General features: G+C 38.4%; 1 protein-coding gene across 2 annotated transcripts in view; it reads left to right on the top strand.

Annotated features, from left to right (window-relative positions):
- Positions 1-19,145, top strand: part of TRPC4AP (transient receptor potential cation channel subfamily C member 4 associated protein) — a 70,443-nt gene that overhangs the window by 14,338 nt on the left and 36,960 nt on the right. For both annotated transcript variants that reach the window (XM_069548392.1, XM_069548393.1), the window contains exons 3-6: positions 1,923-2,039; positions 10,151-10,208; positions 12,219-12,274; positions 17,914-18,042. In XM_069548392.1, coding sequence (XP_069404493.1) covers positions 1,923-2,039; positions 10,151-10,208; positions 12,219-12,274; positions 17,914-18,042 — 360 coding nt within the window. The remainder of the gene's footprint in view (positions 1-1,922; positions 2,040-10,150; positions 10,209-12,218; positions 12,275-17,913; positions 18,043-19,145) is intronic.

The raw sequence follows: 19,145 nt of genomic DNA, 5'->3' as shown, positions 1-19,145 counted from the left end.
GGGCAGTCAGTTCTCAATCTGGAGTGTGTATCAGAGTCACCTGGAAGCCTTGTTAATGGTGGGCCCTGCCAGTAGAATTTCTGATTTAGTAGGTCAAACTTCATACTGGGAAAGCAGGTCCAACTTTGAATTTAGATTACTGGCTCTAATGTAGCTAAAATCTATTCAAGTTATATTTGATCATAATAAAATGTTTTTCATATGTGAAGTTCTGTTTATTATTTCACATAAATCATTTATAAATATTAATAGGGCCAGATAAGTTTAATCTTTACCTTTAGGAAGAGATGTTTTGTCTACACAGCTTTTTCTGTAAATTGAAAATCATTCCCAAGTAAAAATTTATAAAAAGACGTTTGTGTTCTTGATCTTCTCACAGTTTGATTTAGGATAGAAATAATTACAATGTCTTACGCTTGCTTGAAAACATTTTGTGAAGGATTATACATTATTTCATTTGATTCCTGCAAAATCTCTGAGATATGAGGTAGATGAAAGAGGGAAATTCATATTTGTGAGTGCTTGCTATGTGATCATCGTTTCTTTATGCATTCAACAAATACGTGAAATTTACTATGTACCAGGCATATTTAATTGTTATGATAACTCTGTGAGATGGGTGGTATTAGTAGATTAGTCCAAAATACTTGGATTGCATGTAACAGTAACCCACTCAGATTAGCGAAAAAGATTATTTATTGTCTCACATCTTCAGAAAGCAAAGATGTGAATTCAGGGGCCAAATAGAGTTAGGCAGTCTATTTCTTATCTTGACATCTGTGTGTGGCCTCGTAGTCTTCCACAGAAGTAGGGCTGTTACCTGAAGAAGAGAAAAGGAGATACTGAGCAGGAAAATCCAGATGTCTTCTCCATTTCCTTTCTCAGTTGAGAAAACAGACTCAGCATAATCCACCCGCCGTCATGTGGTTATCATTATGATGAGCCCAGATTTGTCCTACTCCTGAAACCAGCTTCCATTGTACAGTGTTGCCCGCAGAATTACATTCTAGTTTTATAAATGAGAGAAATGAAACCCAGAGGCAGTAGTTCTCCCACTAATTATGTGACCTTGTACAACTTTGTGATTTTTGTTTTTTAACCTGTAAAATGGGTCAAACTATACTCACTTCATTGAATTATTTTAAGGATTAAATGGACTTAAGTATATAAATCCGGTGCTTGTCATGTAATAGGTTATCTGTAAGAGAGAGTTCTGCTTTCTCTTGATGAGTGGTACTTGGACCAACATCAACATCACTTGGGTACTTAGGATAAATGCACATTCTCAGGCCTCAGCCCAGACCTATTAAATCAGAAACTGCAGGTGGGACCCAGCAGCCTGGGTTCTAACATGTCCTTCAGGTGATTGGATGCTCACCACTGTATGAGAACGACTGCTCTAGTCCAGTAGGTTCCGTCTTCCCTTGAGGTTCTTAAGAAGAGAGCATGATGAGTAGGACCCTGTATTCTTCCTATTCTTTCTCCTGTTTGACCCACAATAGGTATGCTTTCTTTTGTAAGCACAGACTCAGGAGCCAGACATCCTAGGTTTAAGTCCTGACTCTGTCACATTACCCTGTTTGACGCTGACAACTTCTTTGTGTCTTAGTTTCCTTATCTGTAAAATTGGGCCAGTACATTACTGTTGCATCATAGAGTTGTGAGGATTAAAAGAGGTAACTTATGAAGAACCATGCCTGGTACATATAAGTATTTAATAAGTTAACTTCTACTATGATTACAACAACTTTTATCATATCAGCTTTTCTGTAAGTTGGCTCTTTTTTTGTTGTTGTTCATTGTGGAGGCTGTTTTTGGCCTCATGGGAATTCAAGTTGTGACTAAAATGCAAACTGTTATTTTGGTGTCTGGTTTGTGTTGGATAGTAAAACTCAGTGTCTCTTGGTATCCTTTTTCACTAGGAAATTTCTCCTCTTCTCTCCATGGAGGCTATGGCATTTGTTACTGAAGAGAGGAAACTTACCCAAGAAACCACTTATCCAAATACTTATATTTTTGACTTGTTTGGAGGTGTTGATGTAAGTCATTGTTTATTATTACTACTGCTATTTAATGGCTATGGCTTGGGAACTTTCGAAATGGGAATTAGGAAGCGTTTTAGAATTTATAGCAAGCATTTCAGAATTTTCTCCTTTAGAAGCTCCATGATATTCACCTGTGTTGAAATACCATAGCTTTTACATTGAAAGAGTTGATTTATGGGAATTGATAATAATATCAACTTTTTTAAGGCACAAAGTTAATGTTTCCTAGTTCAGCTGTGATTACTAGTTTCTTCTTTGTCCTTCCAGAGATGTGATATATATGTGTGTGTGTGTGTGTGTGTGTGTAAATAGTTACCCTGACTGCCCCCACCTTAGGTTTATATTCTCCCCACATAGAAGTAGCATATCATATATACAGGTACCTTGCTTGCTTTTTTCATGTGATTCTATAACTTGGGGGTAGATTCATTTTAATATGTGTAAATCTGCCTCATTATTATTAACAGCTATATAGTATCCCCCGTATGATTATACCATTATTTACCCAGGACTTAGTTGATGGACATTTAGCTTTCTCAGCACCTTTCGTATAACAAACAAGGTTGTAGTGAAAGTTTTTGTACATGTGAGTACTGTATACTTTTAGGATCAAAGCATGTGTCTTTTATTGTTTATAAACTTACCAATTTTATGTACCTGAAAGACTTTTATCAATTATATCCCCAGTAACAAAGAAGAAGATTGCCTTTTTATCCACTCCATCACCAACACGGTGTGTGTATGTGTATTTTTATGGACTTTGTTATTGAGGTATAACTTGCATACAGTGAAGTATGTCAGTAACTGTGAGAAGATAAGTTCACCTTTGCCACCCAAACCATGAAATAGAATGTTGCCAACACATAGTAGCCTCCTTCACTAAGCAATATGTTTTAAGTATTTTAAATATTTGCTAAGCAGGTATGAGAAAAATGATGTTTCTTCATAGCTTTTTTAAGTTTTACTGAGATACAGTTCACATCATATAATTCACCCATTTAAAGTGTACAATTTAGTAGTTTTTAATGTATTTGTAGATATGTGAAACCACCACAGTCACTCGAGAACATTTTTATCACCCAGAAAAGAAACTCCATATGTTTAAGCTATCACTCTCCCACTCCTCCAGCCACCAGCCCCATCATAGGCAACTGTTACTCCACTTTGTCTTTATAGATAACCTTGTCTTGGACATTTCATATGAACAGAGTCACATAATATGTGATCTTTTGTTATTGGTATGTTTCACTTCGTTTCATGTTTTCAAGGTCCATCCCCGTTATAGCACGTTTCAGCACTTTATTCTATTTTATGGTTGAATAATACTCTACTGTGTGGATATACCACATTTTGTATGTTCATTTTTCAGTTAGTGGACACTTGGGCTATTTCTACCTTTTGACTATTACAAATAATGCTGCTCTTAACGTTTGTGTACAAGTTTGTGTGTAGAAATATCTTTCCATTAATCTTGGGTGTATACCTAGAAGTGGGGTTGATGGGTCATATAGTAGCTCTTGTATTTAATCCTTTGAGGATTTATCAGACTGTTTTCCAAAGCAGCTGCACCATTTTACATACCCACCAGCAATGCACAAGGGTTCTAATTTTTCCACATCCTCTTTAACACTGGCTATTCTCTCTACTTTTGATTATAGCCATCCTACTGGGTGTGAAATGTTACTTCATTGTGGTTTTGATTTGCGTTTTCCTGTTGCCTAATGCTATTGAACATTATTTTATGTGCTTCTAAGTCATTTGTTTGTCTTCTTTGGAAAATATTGTTATTATGAATTCTGAGAGCCCTTTATATAGTCTCTGTATAGTTTTAAAAATTTATCTCTTTCTGTGAATGGAATTGAATATCTTTTCATGTGTTTATAAGTAGTTCCTTTTTTTCCTATTTGTTTATTAGAAATATTGATTTCTAATTGATTCACCTTCTCTTATTGATTTTTGTCTTAGTTCAGGCTGCTATAGCAAAATCCACAAATTGAGTAGTTTATGAACAACAGATTTATTTCTCAAAGTTTTAGAGGCTGGGAAGTCCAAATTCATGGCACTGGCAGATTTGGTGTCTCGTGAAGATCCTCTTCTGGGTTGCAAACTGCCAGCTTCTCCCTGAGTCCACACATGATGAAGGGGCTGGGGAATCTCTGGAGCTTCTTTCATAAGGTGTGACACCATTCGTGGGCGCTCTCCCCTCACACCTAATCACTCCCAAAGGCCCCGCCTCCTAATGCTGTCACAGTGGGCATTAAGATTTAGTGTGATTTTCAGGAGACACTAATGTGCAGGTTATAGTAACTTGTAAATACTCAGTTTTTAAAGGTCCCTTGTCATAAGTGTTCTATTTTTTTCCCTAGTTTGAAAATTGTATTTTGACTTTGTTTATGATACATTTTAATGTGGAACTCTTTAGGTTTACTTTTTAAGTTGTCAAACTGATCAGTCTTTCCATTCATGGGTTCAGAGTTTTTCTTTGCCCATTGTTGAATTATAAACTATGTCTTTACTTCCATCTAATACGTCAAAGTTTTTATTATGTATGACTAATTTTTGCACCACTTGAAATTTATCTTTATGTAATGAGTGAGGGTACTGGGGTCCTGCTGCTTTTCTCTCAGATAGCTGTCCTTTCCCCTGTTACTGGGAGCATGAGGGAGGCTTTCAGGGTGTTGTGGTTGTGTTGTATCTTGATCTGGGTGTTGATTGTGTTGGAATGAGATGCACTTTGTAAAAACTGGAGCTGTGTGTTTACAATTTATACTGTTTGCTCTATCATGTTTTTCAGTTCAGTTCAGTCACTCAGTCATTTCCAACTCTTGCGACCCCATGGACTGCAGCACGCCAGGCCTCCCTGTCCATCACCAACTCCCAGAGTTTACTCAAACTCATGTCCATTGAGTCAGTGATGCCATCCAACCATTTTATCCTCTGTCGTCCCCTTCTCCACCCACCTTCAATCTTTCCCAGCATCAGGGTCTTTTCAAATGAGTCAGCTCTTCATATCAGGTGGCCAAAGTATTGGAGTTTCAGCTTCAACTTCAGTCCTTCCAATGAATATTCAGGACTGATTTCCGTTAGGATGGACTGGTTCTATCTCCTTACAGTCCCTGAGACTCTCAAGAGTCTTCTCCAACACCACGGTTCAAAAGCATCAGTTCTTCAGTGCTCAGCTTTCTTTATAGTCCAACTCTCACATCCATACATGATTACTGGAAAGACCATAGCCTTGACTAGACAGACCTTTATTGGTAAAGTAATATCTCTGCTTTTTAATATACTGTCTAGGTTGGCCGTAGCTTTGCTTCCAAGAGGTAAGCGTCTTTTAATTTCATGGCTGCAGTCACCATCTGCAGTGATTTTGGAGCCCCCTAAAATAAAGTCTGCCACTGTTTCCCCATCTATTTGCTATGAAGTGATGGGACCAGATGTCATGATCTCAGTTTTCTGAATGTTGAGCTTTAAGCCAACTTTTCCCTCTCCTCTTTCACTTTCATCAAGAGGCTCTTTAGTTCACTTTCTGCCATAAGGGTGGTGTCATCTGCATATCTGAGGTTATTGATATTTCTCCTGGCAATGTTGATTCCAGCTTGTGCTTCATCTAGAGCCCAGCATTGCTCATGATGTACTCTGCATGTAAGTTAAGTAAGCAGAGTAACAATATACAGCCTTGATGTACTCCTTTTCTTGTTTGGAACCAGTCTGTTTTTCCATGTCCAATTCTAACTGTTGCTTCCTGACCTGCGTACAGATTTCTCAAGAGGCAGTTCAGGTGGTCTGGTATTCCCATCTCTTTCAGAATTTTCCAGTTTATTGTGATCCACACAGTCAAAGGCTTTGGCATAGTCAATAAAGCAGAAATAGGTGTTTTTCTGGAATGTTTTTCTGGAACTCTCTTGCTTTTTCGATGATCCAGTGGATGTTGGCAATTTGATCTCTGGTTCCTTTGCCTTTTCTAAAACCAGCTTGGACATCTAGAAGTTTACTGTTAACATATTGTTGAAGCCTGGCTTGGAGAATTTTGAGCATTACTTGACTAGTGTGTGAGATGAGTGCAATTGTGTGGTAGTTTGAGCATTCTTTGGCATTGCCTTTGTTTGGGACTGGAATGAAAATTGACCTTTTCCAGTCCTGTGGCCGGCCACTGCTGAGTTTTCTGAATTTGCTGGTATATTGACTTCAGCACTTTCATATCATCATCGTTTAGGATTGAAATAGCTCAACTGGAATTCCATCACCTCCACTAGGTTCATTCGTAGTGATGCTTCCTAAGGCCCACTTGACTTCACATTCCAGGATGTCTGGTTCTAGATGAATGATCAAACCATTGTGATTATCTGGGTTGTGAAGCTCTTTTTTGTACAGTTCTTATGTGTATTCTTGCCACCTCTTCTTAATATCTTCTGCTTCTGTTAGGTCCATACCATTTCTGTCCTTTATTGAGCCCATCTTTGCATGGAATGTTCCCTTGGAATCTCTGATTTTCTTGAAGAGATCTCTAGTCTTTCCCATTCTATTGTTTTCCTCTTATTTCTTTGCACTGGTCACTGAAGAAGGCTTTCTTATCTCTCCTTGCTATTCTTTGGAACTCTGCATTCAAATGGATGTATCTTTCCTTTTCTCCTTTGTTTTTTGCTTCCCTTCTTTTCACAGCTATTTGTAAGGCCTCCTCAGATAGCCATTTTGCTTTTTTGCCTTTCTTTTTCTGGGGGATGGTCTTGATCCCTGTCTCCTGTACAGTGTCATGAACCTCTGTCCATAGTTCATCAGGCACTCTGTCTATCAGATCTAGTCCTTTAAATCTAGTTCTCACTTCCAATGTATAATCATAAGGGATTTGATTTAGGTCATACCTGAATGGTCTAGTGGTTTTCCCTACTTTCTTCAGTTTCAGTCTGATTTTGGCAATAAGGAGTTCATGTCTGAGGCACAGTCATCTCCTGGTCTTGTTTTTGCTGGCTGTATAGAACTTCTCCATCTTTGGCTGCAAAGAATATAATCAGTCTGTTTTCGGTATTGACCATCTGGTGATGTCCATGTGTAGAGTCTCCTCTTGTGTTGTTGGAAGAGAGTGTTTGCTATCATATTATTACTTCAATTTGAAAAAACATTTCAAAAGATGCCATTTCCCCCAAAGCAAAATTTGAGTGTTGAACATTTACATCCATAGCATGAGTCATAGACTGTATTCCTTCAACTGTTGCCCACCATTCCCTCTTTAGCAATCCTAGCGGTCCTGTCGCATTTACTTACTGGCCAGTTTGAAGGGCCTTTACTTCTGAATCGTTCATCAAAGAATTTGCTTAATAGAAACCAGTGTGTTCCTGGGAGGAAAAAGAAGATAGGAGTCTTTAGCCTGGTGTCTTATTTGCAGTGGGAACGAGGCTTTTCTGTTGGAGGTGCACGTCCCATCTTAGGACATCTCCGGACCATTAGTTCTTGATTTTGTGGAGTTTTTCTTCCCTGCTTTGAGTTAGGTTAGCTTCTCCAAGAATCTCAGTCTGTTTACAGATAGAGGCTTTTGCTTGGATTATTTTGTTCTTCACTAACCATTATTTGCGTGCATTTCTTCTTGCTGAATACTCTTGTCATCTTGCTTCTAAAAGTACCTTTCAAAGTTCTGTATTTCTCCCGCTGCCAATCCCCAGGAAGGCTCCAAAGTAATTCCCTTTTCAACATGCCGCCTAATGCTTAGCTGAAGTGAAGTGGTGGCTAGACCATTCCTTGTCAACTTGAACAAACTCCTAATGTAACACTGGAAAGTGTATCCTAGAGTTTGTAAAGTTAGATGCCTGTAGGATCAAGTAGGTATATAGTGAAGCAGGCCCAGAGTAAGATGATCTACATAAATTAAATGACTGCAGGGACTGAGATGAACTGGAGAGTGCATGCCTGCTTTTATGGGGAAATGACTTCCATTTCTGTTGACCTTTGCCCTCAGGGATGTAGGAAATCTAGATTCGTAAGTAGAATCACAGTTTTTTAGTAGATGTGGACCACATGGATTACGTCTGTGGGCCAGGTATAATCCATGCTTGGCATTCAAGGACTTTTAATTTGTTCATTGACATAGTACATCATGTTTTAAATATAATAATGTATGCAGGATGAACACCTCATACTTTCCTGGGATGACTGAAAGGCAGGGCATCTCTTTGAAAAGCTTTTGTATAGTACATCTCAAAATCTTAAAGATCGCTACGATTTTGCTCTGTGTTTATGTGAATCTCTTCTGAGGACATAAGTCAAAATGAGATAAAGCTTTGTATACAAAAATTCTTAGTGTGACATTACATATAATAGTTAAAAATATTCATCAGGAGGAAGGTAGTTTTTCTTTTCCATAAGGTCAGTGGTGATATCCTTGATATTCTCTGTTATTTTCTATTCTCTGCTAAATTAGTTTCCATTCTAATCCTTATTGTTTCTTTTCTTTTGCTTGCTTTGGGGTTGGCTTACACCTCTTTTTTCCACTGAATTGAAGTAAAAGATTAGGCTATTGGTTTGAGATAATTCCTTTTTTTTTCCTTTTAAGATAAATTTTTTGCGTTTTTACTGAAGTACAGTTGCTATACAATGTTATATAAGTTACAGATGTACAGCATAGTGATTCACAGTTTTTAAAGGTTATGCTCCAGTTTTAGTTATTATAAATATTGGCTATCTTCCCCCTGTTTTATAATACATTCATGTAGCCTGTGTTACACTCAGTATTTGTACTTCCCCCACTTTTATGTTGCCCCTCCCCGCAACTGGTAACTACTGGTTTGTTCTCTGTATCTGTGAGCTTGCTTCTTTTTTCACTATAGTCGCTCTTTTGTTTTATTTTTTAGATTGCACATGCAAGTGATACTCATATAGTGTTTGTCTTTCTCTGTTTTATCTCATTTAGCATAATGTCCTCCAAGTCTGTTCATATTGCTGCAAATGGCAAATTTTTGTTCTTTTTTATAGCTGAGTAGTATTCTTCTGTGTATGAGTGTGTATTCCATGTGTGCTTTAGTAGAACATGTTTTCTGCTCTTGCTGGGCAGAAGTTTATAGCTATCTGTTAGAGCTGATTGGTTTATCGTGTTCACGTCTTCTGTTTGGTGATACCTCATTTTCTCTCTATTATTGAGAGTGGAGTATTGTATTGTCCAACTACTGGTTTTGACTTGTCTGTTTCCTTCAGTTCTGTCAGTTTTTGCATCGTGTATTTTGAGACTCTGTTGTTAGATGCATATATGTTTGTTATTGTTCTATCTTTTCCACTGGATTGACCCTTTTATCATTATAAACTCTCTTTCAACAAAATGTGTGGTTTTTTTTTCCAGAATGACCTTTTAACTGCATATTTATTATAAACAGTTTAAACAGTTATGACGTGAAAATGTTAGACACTCAGTTATGTCTGACTCTTTGCAACCTCATGAGCTATATATAGCCCACCAGTCTCCTCTGTCCACGGGACTCTCTAGCCAAGAATACTGGAGTGGGTTGCCATTCCCTTCTCAGGGGATCTTCCTGATCCAGGAGTCGAACCTAGGTCTCCCACATTGCAGGCAGATTCTTTACTGTCTGAGCCACCAGGGAAGCCCTTAAACAGTGATATGTTGTACTAAAGGTATGTAAAATGATAAGTGAATGCATATCCTCTCCAGCCCCCTGTGGAAATCAGTGTTAACAGTTCATGGTGTATCTTTTGTGATTCTTTTTATAAACTTGTGTTTACAAAAGAACATAAATATTCTAAAGCAAGAGTAATCATTGTTACAATGTTCTTCTGCAGCTTTTAAAAAATTGAAGCCATATTGGATCCCAGAGGTTAACTAATCTAACATTCTTTTGAAATGAGAGTTGAGACCATGGTGGGGCCCTGACTTGCCCAAGTTTACATGGAGAATAGGTGGCTGAGCTGTGACTAGAACCCAGGTTTCCTGACTCTTGGTACAGTGCTCATTACCCTGAACTTCACTGCCTTTTCCCTGTGTTGGGAACAAAAGAGTCTTGCAGTACCATGACAGATATTTGGGCCATGAGTTAGCACAGCAAAGATTGTTTTATAAGTTGTGCTTTGAATTTTGAAGATTTTTATCCTTTTTTTTTTTTTTTTAATAGCTCCTTGTAGAAATTCTTATGAGGCCTACAATTTCTATTCGGGGACAGAAGCTGAAAAGTAAGTATACTCAGCAGCTACTGGTGCTCATTTCCTAACCTGCTATTGTGGTGATTCCCAGGAGTGTCTCTTCTTTCCCTTCACACTGAGGACATGCCTTACATTCAGCTGTAGAACATTCTCTGCCTAACTGCTCTCCTTATTGTATACTCGGTAGAAAATACAAATCTGGTGCTTTAAATCAAAAAGTATGAAAACTACTGGACTAAAAGAATTGCATCTTTGTAATTTCTAATAGTCTTTGGGTTCAGCTTTTATGTTTTCTTTGCAAATTCTTATTTCTCATATCATTAATTGAGAGAGTAAGGGAAAAATTGGCAAGATCATTTATTTTTTTTAATTATTGTCTTGTTTTTGTTGTTATGAGGTTATTCATGCTCTTTGTAAAAAGTTCCGTTACTACCAGAATGTGTATGGTGAAAAGTATGAGTGTTAAGATAGCACATAATTTCTTGAATTGGGCGGTGGGTATATGGGTATTGTCCTATTATTAGTCTTTATAACTTACACATGTTGCAAATACTATTTTTAGGTAGTCCTTTTATAATTTTTTAAAAAATTGTAAGTACACTTACTTTGACATTTCAAGCCAGGGATCAGTTAACATATGATGAATGTTTACTACAAACATCAGTTGGTTTTTTTTTTTTTTAATGAAAAATTTTTCTTCTAAACAAAATCAACATGACATAGTGTGTAAGGAAGGCCTTGTTTATATGTGCAGGAGTGGTTAAGAGGGTTTATATTCATCTTTGATGTTGTACCTTTGTATCCTGTCTAAATTGGTTCTTCACGTCCTTGGTCCTCGTAGCAAGTAGCATCGTATAATTAGCTGTTGGTGTGCTTATTTATTCTCTCTTCCCCTCTAAATTTATAAGTTCTGTGAGGCTTTGTCTCCCCCCTGCCCACCCCCCCCCCCCCCGCTAACCTCCATATATTCTGTATCTGCTCTAGAGTGGATGCTGAATAAATATTTGATGAATGAGTGAATTCTAATTCCCTTTGAAAATGAAGGTCTAGAAGTACTGAAATACACTGATTTGGTGTTCCAGCCTGCTCTGAAGTCATGAAATAAACCAAAAAGCCCCCTTAGGTTGAAAAGCAGTGATGAGGGACATAGGACATCTCCACTGTCTCAAGATTATGTCAGTTAGACTTCTGGTCACTCTAGCTTGGCAGGGCTGCCCACTGGAATTGTGAAGAGAAGCCTAACATTTTAGAGTTTGTGGCAGCATGGGAATGAATGTAAACAGTTTTTAAAAATAAAAAATGATGCCAAACAAAACACTTTATCTATGGTTCATACTCAGCTTTATTATCTCCTGCTTTTGAGGTCATGAAAATTTATTTTCCATTTTGTCATACTCTTCTGTTCCTGCTCACAGAGAAGTAACTAGTTCTTTATTAGAGTCAGTAGGTTAGGGATTAAAAGCCTTTTATTTAGCGCAAATAATAAAACAGAACACTTTGAGTCTGGAGTAAAAATGACTTTCTTGTTTGCTGCTAATAGAATTTTCAATGGAGATTTATAACAACAATCATGGTGCTGATACTTTAGTTTTATTGGATTCTTAACAATTCTGTTTTTGGAAATGTGTTTTAGGGAACCAGTTCAACACAAGCATAAAATTAAGGCTGTATATTACGTTTATTTCTAGCCTATTTAAATAGCAAAAGTAAAAAAAAAAAAAGCTGGATATGATTTTAAGCAAGCTACAAAGGGAACATGGCTTATTAAGTGGTCACACCACCACAACAGGTTGAAATTATGAAGACTGTGGAGCCTGATAAGCATAATAGTATATCAGACCAAAAAGCTATATACACATTGGTTAATAGGTTCTGATAGGCATCCTGAAACTTGGGTGAATAAGGACTGGAAGGAGGTATGCTGAAAGGAAAATAATCATTTTGGGATTATGAGGAACAATTCTTATGTTCAAAAATTTGATTCTGTTGTACTGTCTTTCCAATGAGAAAAATAACCACTTGTTCCCCTTTCACTTTCAGTAAGTGATGAAATGTCCAAGGACTGTTTGAGCATCTTGTATAATACCTGTGTCTGTGTAAGTACCCCTGCCACTGGGACCTCATTTATCTCCCTACCAGATCTGCAGTGCTTGAGGAAGGAAGATTTGAATGGGGGTGGTAGACATGACAGCTATCTTCACACATTGGAGAATTGGACTTATGGACTTAAGTGTGCCCGAGAACCAGAACCAACAGGTAGAAATTGTGGGGTGGCAAAATAGTAATTGTTAAGAACCATGGCTGATTCAACAGCTACTGAACTCTAGCCCTGGAGGAGTCCAAGCAGAGACTGAACAAATACTTGTTAAATGGATGCAAGCATTGGAAGAGTGTCTGTGACCTTTTAGGATTTCTTTCAACTCTACTGTGCCTACTCCTTCATTTTTATTGTTAGAAAACAGAATAAGAACCAGAAGGCCCACCTTTTGTTGAGCAGGACGCTCATCTAGGTTGATCACTGAGTGAGAAAGAATGGTAAATAGAAGAAGCAGTTTGGTAGAGAGAGCATAGCACTTAGTGCTAGAAGTTGACTTGGGGTTCTGGCTCTTGTCTTCTTGCTTATTCATTCTCCCTGTGCTTCAGTTTCATTTCTTAGTAGAGTGTGGTTAGTAATCATACTAATAACACCATAGGGTTATTGTGAGGATTAAGTGAGATGACAGATGTGAAAGCACTTTGTAAAGCAATATACAGTGTTAATTTTTGTAAGATAGGAATCCAAGGAATTGGGCTGAACATAAAATCATCTGTACCATGAATTGGGGTACAAATTTGGGTTTAAGTGTCTTAGCGACCACCAACACAAATTGGGAAATATGTTTCAATGCTTAACACAGTTAAGCATCTATTAGAACAGTGCTCTGCAATAGAAATATAATACTAAACACTCAGGTTCTTTTTATTTTACCTTTAGGAATAATGTGTTTATTAGTTCAGGATTGATATCCTAAGGTAAAAATCAGCATCCACAAAGATCTTGACAACATACATGATAGACCATTTGAATAAAAAGAATTAAAAAGGGGTAAGCTTTGGATATAACTATAAACATACAGGAAATAAAAACTGAGGTCCTGAGCAAGGCAGGTATGTCTTCAGTTCAGTTCAGTTCAGTCACTCAGTCGTGTCTGACTCTTTGCGACCCCATGAATTGCAGCACACCAGGCCTCCCTGTCCATCACCAACTCCCGGAGTTCACCCAAACCCATGTCCATCGAGCTGGTGATGCCATCCAGCCATCTCATCCTCTGTCATCCCCTTCTCCTCCTGCCCCCAGTCCCTCCCAGCATCAGAGTCTTTTCCAGTGAGTCAGCTCTTTGCATGAGGTGGCCAAAGTACTGGAGCTTCAGCTTTAGCATCATTCCTTCCAAAGAACACTCAGGGCTGATCTCCTTCAGAATGGACTGGTTGGATCTCCTGGCAGTCCAAGGGACTCTCAAGAGTCTTCTCCAACACCACAGTTCAAAAGCATCAATTCTTTGGCGCTCAGCTTTCTTCACAGTCCAACTCTCACATCCATACATGACCACTGGAAAAACCATAGCCATGACTAGACGGACCTTAGCTGGCAAAGTAATGTCTCTGCTTTTGAATATGCTGTCTAGGTTGGTCATAACTTTCCTTCCAAGGAGTAAGCGTCTTTTAATTTCATGGCTGCAGTCACCATCTGCAGTGATTTTGGAGCCCAGAAAAGTAAAGTCTGACACTGTTTCCACTGTTTCCCCATCTATTTCCCATGAAGTGATGGGACCAGATGCCATGATCTTCATTTTCTGAATGTTGAGCTTTAAGCCAACTTTTTCACTCTCCTCTTCCACTTTCATCAAGAGGCTCTTTAGTTCCTCTTCACTTTCTGCCATAAGGGTGGTGTCATCTGCATATCTGAGGTTATTGATATTTCTCCTGGCAATCTAGATTCCAGCATACAAATGAAAAATAGTTTAAGGGCCTAAACTGTCAGTAAGTTCAGAGTTCAGAAGGATTCATCAAAGACTACCGTCACCAAAAAAGGCTAAAACGAGCTTAGTCTACTGATCTGTCGAAATAAAATATTTAAAAGGAGTTGCACCCCTGTGTGTGACTCAGCAGTGGTGCCCTGTCTCCATGGCTGTGCAGCTTTCCTCTGGGGGGACTCCTTGCCAGAAATTTCCTTCTTCCTGTTCCCTCAGGCCATCTCTCTCTGGTAGGTCACGGTCCTGGGGTCCTGGCCCCGGGACTGCTCTCCAGTCCCCACTCTCCAGCTCCCAGCCACCGTGCCCACCGGTGGACCCACATCCCAGTCCAGGCTTCAGGTGCATCTTAAAGACCATAGGTCTTTGGAAAAGTGATGGAGAAGGAGTACTGTCAGGCCGAAAAAGCACAAAACAGATTAAAGTTCCTTTGGGGACAAAGTTTTATAGAGTGAAACCTGTGTCATGGAAGAAGAAAGTATAATTTATGGAAGAAACTGAGACATTCTGTGACATTTTTCTCATTTGTCCAACAGTGCTCATTCATCCCTTCCAACACAGCAGGCCATCTTTTTATAGAAAAGTTAAAATAATAGTATAGTTCAGTGGTACATATCCTTTACTATTTACCTGGTTACATTTTAGGAACAATAAATTCATCAAAACTCTGAGCTGAATTAGAGTGGTTTTTGTTTTTGTTTTTCTACCCAAGTAACTCTAGAAATGCGGATCAAACTAGTTCACTTTTTCATAGGGAAAATGTGCATTGTGGCTTATGATTAGCCACCTTAATTGCCTGTTCCATATACATTAGCTTGAACTTAGATATTCACTGTTAGTTATTGTTAGCAGCATTTGTCCTTTTGTGAAACCAGTATCAGAAAACTTATACTCTTTAAGACATGCTTTATAAAATGTATAAATTCTTCAAAAATATTTGAAAAGGAGTGTTACTGCATGCAGATAGTCATAATTTTGAGTTTACCTCTGTAGACTGAAAGCAAACTGTTTCATTTATTTTTTTAAATGCCCTTTGATGTTTCAAAACAAAAAGAAACTCTAATTCCATTGACTGACTTTAAAATCAGCCATAATCATTAGTCTTCAAAAGCATTTTGCACAGATTGGGCACCTGGATTCTACAAGAAGGCATGTGCTGGTGGTGGTCTCCAAGCAGCACACAGCCCTTCCCAACACTCTCTTATTCTGTTTAGAATAATCATATTGATGAGGTCAGAATTCATGGTTCAGTTTCAGAAAAAAAGTATTCATTGTACATTAACCATTTAGAGGTCGTTTAAATAACACATGTAAAAGACGTAGAATTTTAAAACCGTGAAGATTTGGACCTGTTTTTTCTTTTTTTTTTTTTTAAAAGGAGTTATGTAATAAACCTGCACCTAATCTGCATTTTTAGTCACCGATTCAGTTCAGCCCAGTTCAGTCGCTCAGTCGTGTCCGACTCTTTGCGACCCCATGAATTGCAACACGCCAGGCCTCCCTGTCCATCACCAACTCCCGGAGTTAACTCAGACTCGCATCCATTGAGTCCATGATGCCATCCAGCCATCTCATCCTCTGTCATCCCCTTCTCCTCCTGCCCCCAATCCCTCCCAGCATCAGAGTCTTTTCCAATGAGTCAACTCTTCGCATGAGGTGGCCAAAGTACTGGAGGTTCAGCTTCAGCATCATTCCTTCCAAAGAAATCCCAGGGCTGATCTTCTTCAGAATGGACTGGTTGGATCTCCTTGCATTCCAAGGGACTCTCAAGAGTCTTCTCCAACACCACAGTTCAAAAGCATCAATTCTTTGGCACTCAGCTTTCTTCACAGTCCCAACTCTCACATCCATACATGACCACAGGAAAAACCATAGCTTTGACTAGACGGACCTTAGTTGGCAAAGTAATGTCTCTGCGTTTCAATATGCTGTCTAGGTTGGTCATAACTTTCCTTCCAAGGAGTAAGTATCTTTTAATTTCAAGGCTGCAGTCACCATCTGCAGTGATTTTGGAGCCCCCCCCTAAATAAAGTCTGACACTGTTTCCACTGTTTCCCCATCTGTTTCCCATGAAGTGATGGGATCAGATGCCATGATCTTCGTTTTCTTAATGTTGAGCTTTAAGCCAACCTTTTCACTCTCCACTTTCACTTTAGGCTATGAATATTTTGTGTTTGCTTCTGTGTACCACATTTTAAAAAGTATAAAAATGTATTATACTGGTCTCTCAAGAATGTTAGAGTATAATATAAAAATACTCCAAAAACAGATGAAATGACCCATCACTCCAGAATTCTGCTGCTAAGTCACTTCAGTCGTATCCGACTCTATGCAACCCCATAGACGGCAGCCCATCAGGCTCCCCCGTCCCTGGGATTCTCCAGGCAAGAACACTGGAGTGGGCCGCCATTTCCTTCTCCAATGCATGAAAGTGAAGTCGCTCAGTCATGTCCAACTCTTAGCGACCCCATGGACTGCAGCCTACCAGTCTCCTCCGTCCATGGGATTTTCCAGGCAAGAGTACTGGAGTGGGGTGCCATTGCCTTCTCCGATAAAGGGTTGTTTTAAATGTCCTTGTAGCCAGTTTTTTTGAAAGTAAGAAAAGAAGTGGGAAGAAATAGTTGAAGTTAATTTTAACAGTGTATTTTATTTAATACTGAGTATGTCAAGAATACTATTCCAACATGTAATCAAGAGTAATTATTAGTGAGATAACATGTAATCAGTATAAGTAATTATTCATGATACATTCTTTTTTTGTTTTAAACTTTGAAAATCCAGTGTAGTTGTTACTCTCACAGCACATCTCAGTTCAGACTAGCCACACTTCAAGTCCTCAGTAGTCACATGTAGCTAGTGGCACAGGTAGGCACAAACAGACCCATAAGATAAAAATAAGCTAATTGTTCAGGTAGTGCACAATTACTCTTATAACTAAAGCCAGTAAGAAATTGTTCTTATTTAAAAAAAGATGATGTATGTATGATGTAAGGACTCCATCATTCACAACTTCCATGCTGTTAATAGTCCTATGGGGCAGTCTTACGAGAGAGTTTCTTAATAATGATACCTAATGTTAATGATACTCCAGTAGAACACAGTTCAGTTTTAATAAAGGGCAAGGAAGGGGAAGGAAAGACAGGGAAGGAAGGAAGGAAAAAAAAAGGAACGAGAAAGAAAGTGAAACAAAGGAAAGAGAAGAAAGAAGAAGAAACAAAAACATAAAGAAGATAGGATGATACAGTGCAACCTTGTGCTGATTTGAGTTACATCCAGGTTAGATGGAAACCTAGGGCTTTTAAAGTTGCAAACACCAGTGCCTCCAAGGATCAGGTAGCAAACAAGAAAGGTTTGCCTGTTTTAGAGTGGGAACTTGTGACTAACCTGGAGTAAGACTGTCCTGTCTAAAGACTTAAATTCAAAATTTAAAAGGTGCTGCTGGCCAAATAAAACTTGGCCTACTATGTGCTGGTTTGTAGCACTTGATTTAAATACTAGGCAGATACTAGGTTAAGAGCCTATGATGGATATTATTTAAAAACTCCTCCCCAGAAAAAAATGCATTCATACACAGTGTTTTTTATATAGTTGTAGGAATTTACGGTCTCAGCCACAATTCCTGGTACAGCATGGAATTGCTTTTCCAGTGTCTGGAGGGTGTATTTTGCCCTTCATATTTTATTTTGTGATTTTAACCTGTTCTGTCTTTTCTTCTCCCTTGATAGACGGAAGGGGTTACAAAGCGTTTGGCGGAAAAAAATGACTTTGTGATCTTCCTGTTTACACTGATGACGAGTAAGAAGACATTCTTACAAACAGCAACCCTCATTGAAGATATTTTGGGTGTTAAAAAGGTGAGCTGGGTCCGCTAGCTGGTGCATGACTGGGTGGAGCAGAATGTCTCAGACAGTTGTATTTTTAAACATGAGTAATATACAAGAGCTCTTTCAAAGAAGAATTTTACCATATTCCTTATAAATACTTAAATATATTTATAAGTATATAATATTTATTATAGTATATGCTAACAGAATATTTATATATAAACATATAAATACTTAAAGATATTTTTAAATACTCAAATATATTTAACACACAAAAAAGTTATTTTTGTGTGTTAAATATATTTACTAGGTTATGCTCCTTATAACAGGTCTTAAGTGACTATAAAAATTAAGACAGATTGAAATCAAACTAATTATAAAACTCAGGACAAATTGACATGAATTTAATGTGTCAGCTAATGTTACTGTGCTGAAATCAAATTGTCCCTCTATTATGATGCAGGATCTTTTTCCCATAGCTCTTCTGCTGTGTGCTGTGCAGGGACTCTGTTTTGCTGCCACTTCTCTGTATTTGAACTGTTGTGAAGCTTTCTTGTGATGTTTGACATTCACTTGTTACATTCACCTGTGTTTTTTCTCATTAATCTTCAGCAGTTAATTTTAATTGAGACCAACATAGGAAATGACAAATATGAGCACTGAAATCCTACTACTTGGTCTTAAGACAGACTTTCAAATGATGCAGAATACGCTTTTTTTTTTTAAAGGCAAACTGTAATCGAAAGCACTAAATTAAAAACTTGTCGTCAAGCACTCACAGACCTCCCCAGAACACATCTGTAGACATGTTAGAGAAGCACTGTATTAGATTTTTGGCATAATGCTTGTTAGAACCTGGTTTTCTTCCCCCAGTCTGTGTCAGTTGGCAGATTTCTTTCTTTTACGACTGAGGAGGTGGGAGTTAGCATTGCTCTTAGAGTTGCTATTGCGGTGAAAAGAGCACCGTGTGCATTGTGGAGATCCCCGCTTTCGCTTCTGTCATCCTGCTGCACTTTCCCCGGGCTCTGCTTGTCATTGCCCAGGCCAAAGATGCACAAGTGACCCATTGTCTGTAGGAACACACTGGAGATGTGTGCAGGTCCCAGACAGACCCTTTGTGCCCTTTGATGAAA

This window comes from Ovis canadensis, chromosome 13, assembly GCF_042477335.2.
Source record: "Ovis canadensis isolate MfBH-ARS-UI-01 breed Bighorn chromosome 13, ARS-UI_OviCan_v2, whole genome shotgun sequence".
Lineage (NCBI taxonomy): Eukaryota > Metazoa > Chordata > Mammalia > Artiodactyla > Bovidae > Ovis > Ovis canadensis.
Note: the sequence above shows the minus strand (reverse complement) of the source record. Positions and strands in the feature narration are given on the sequence as shown.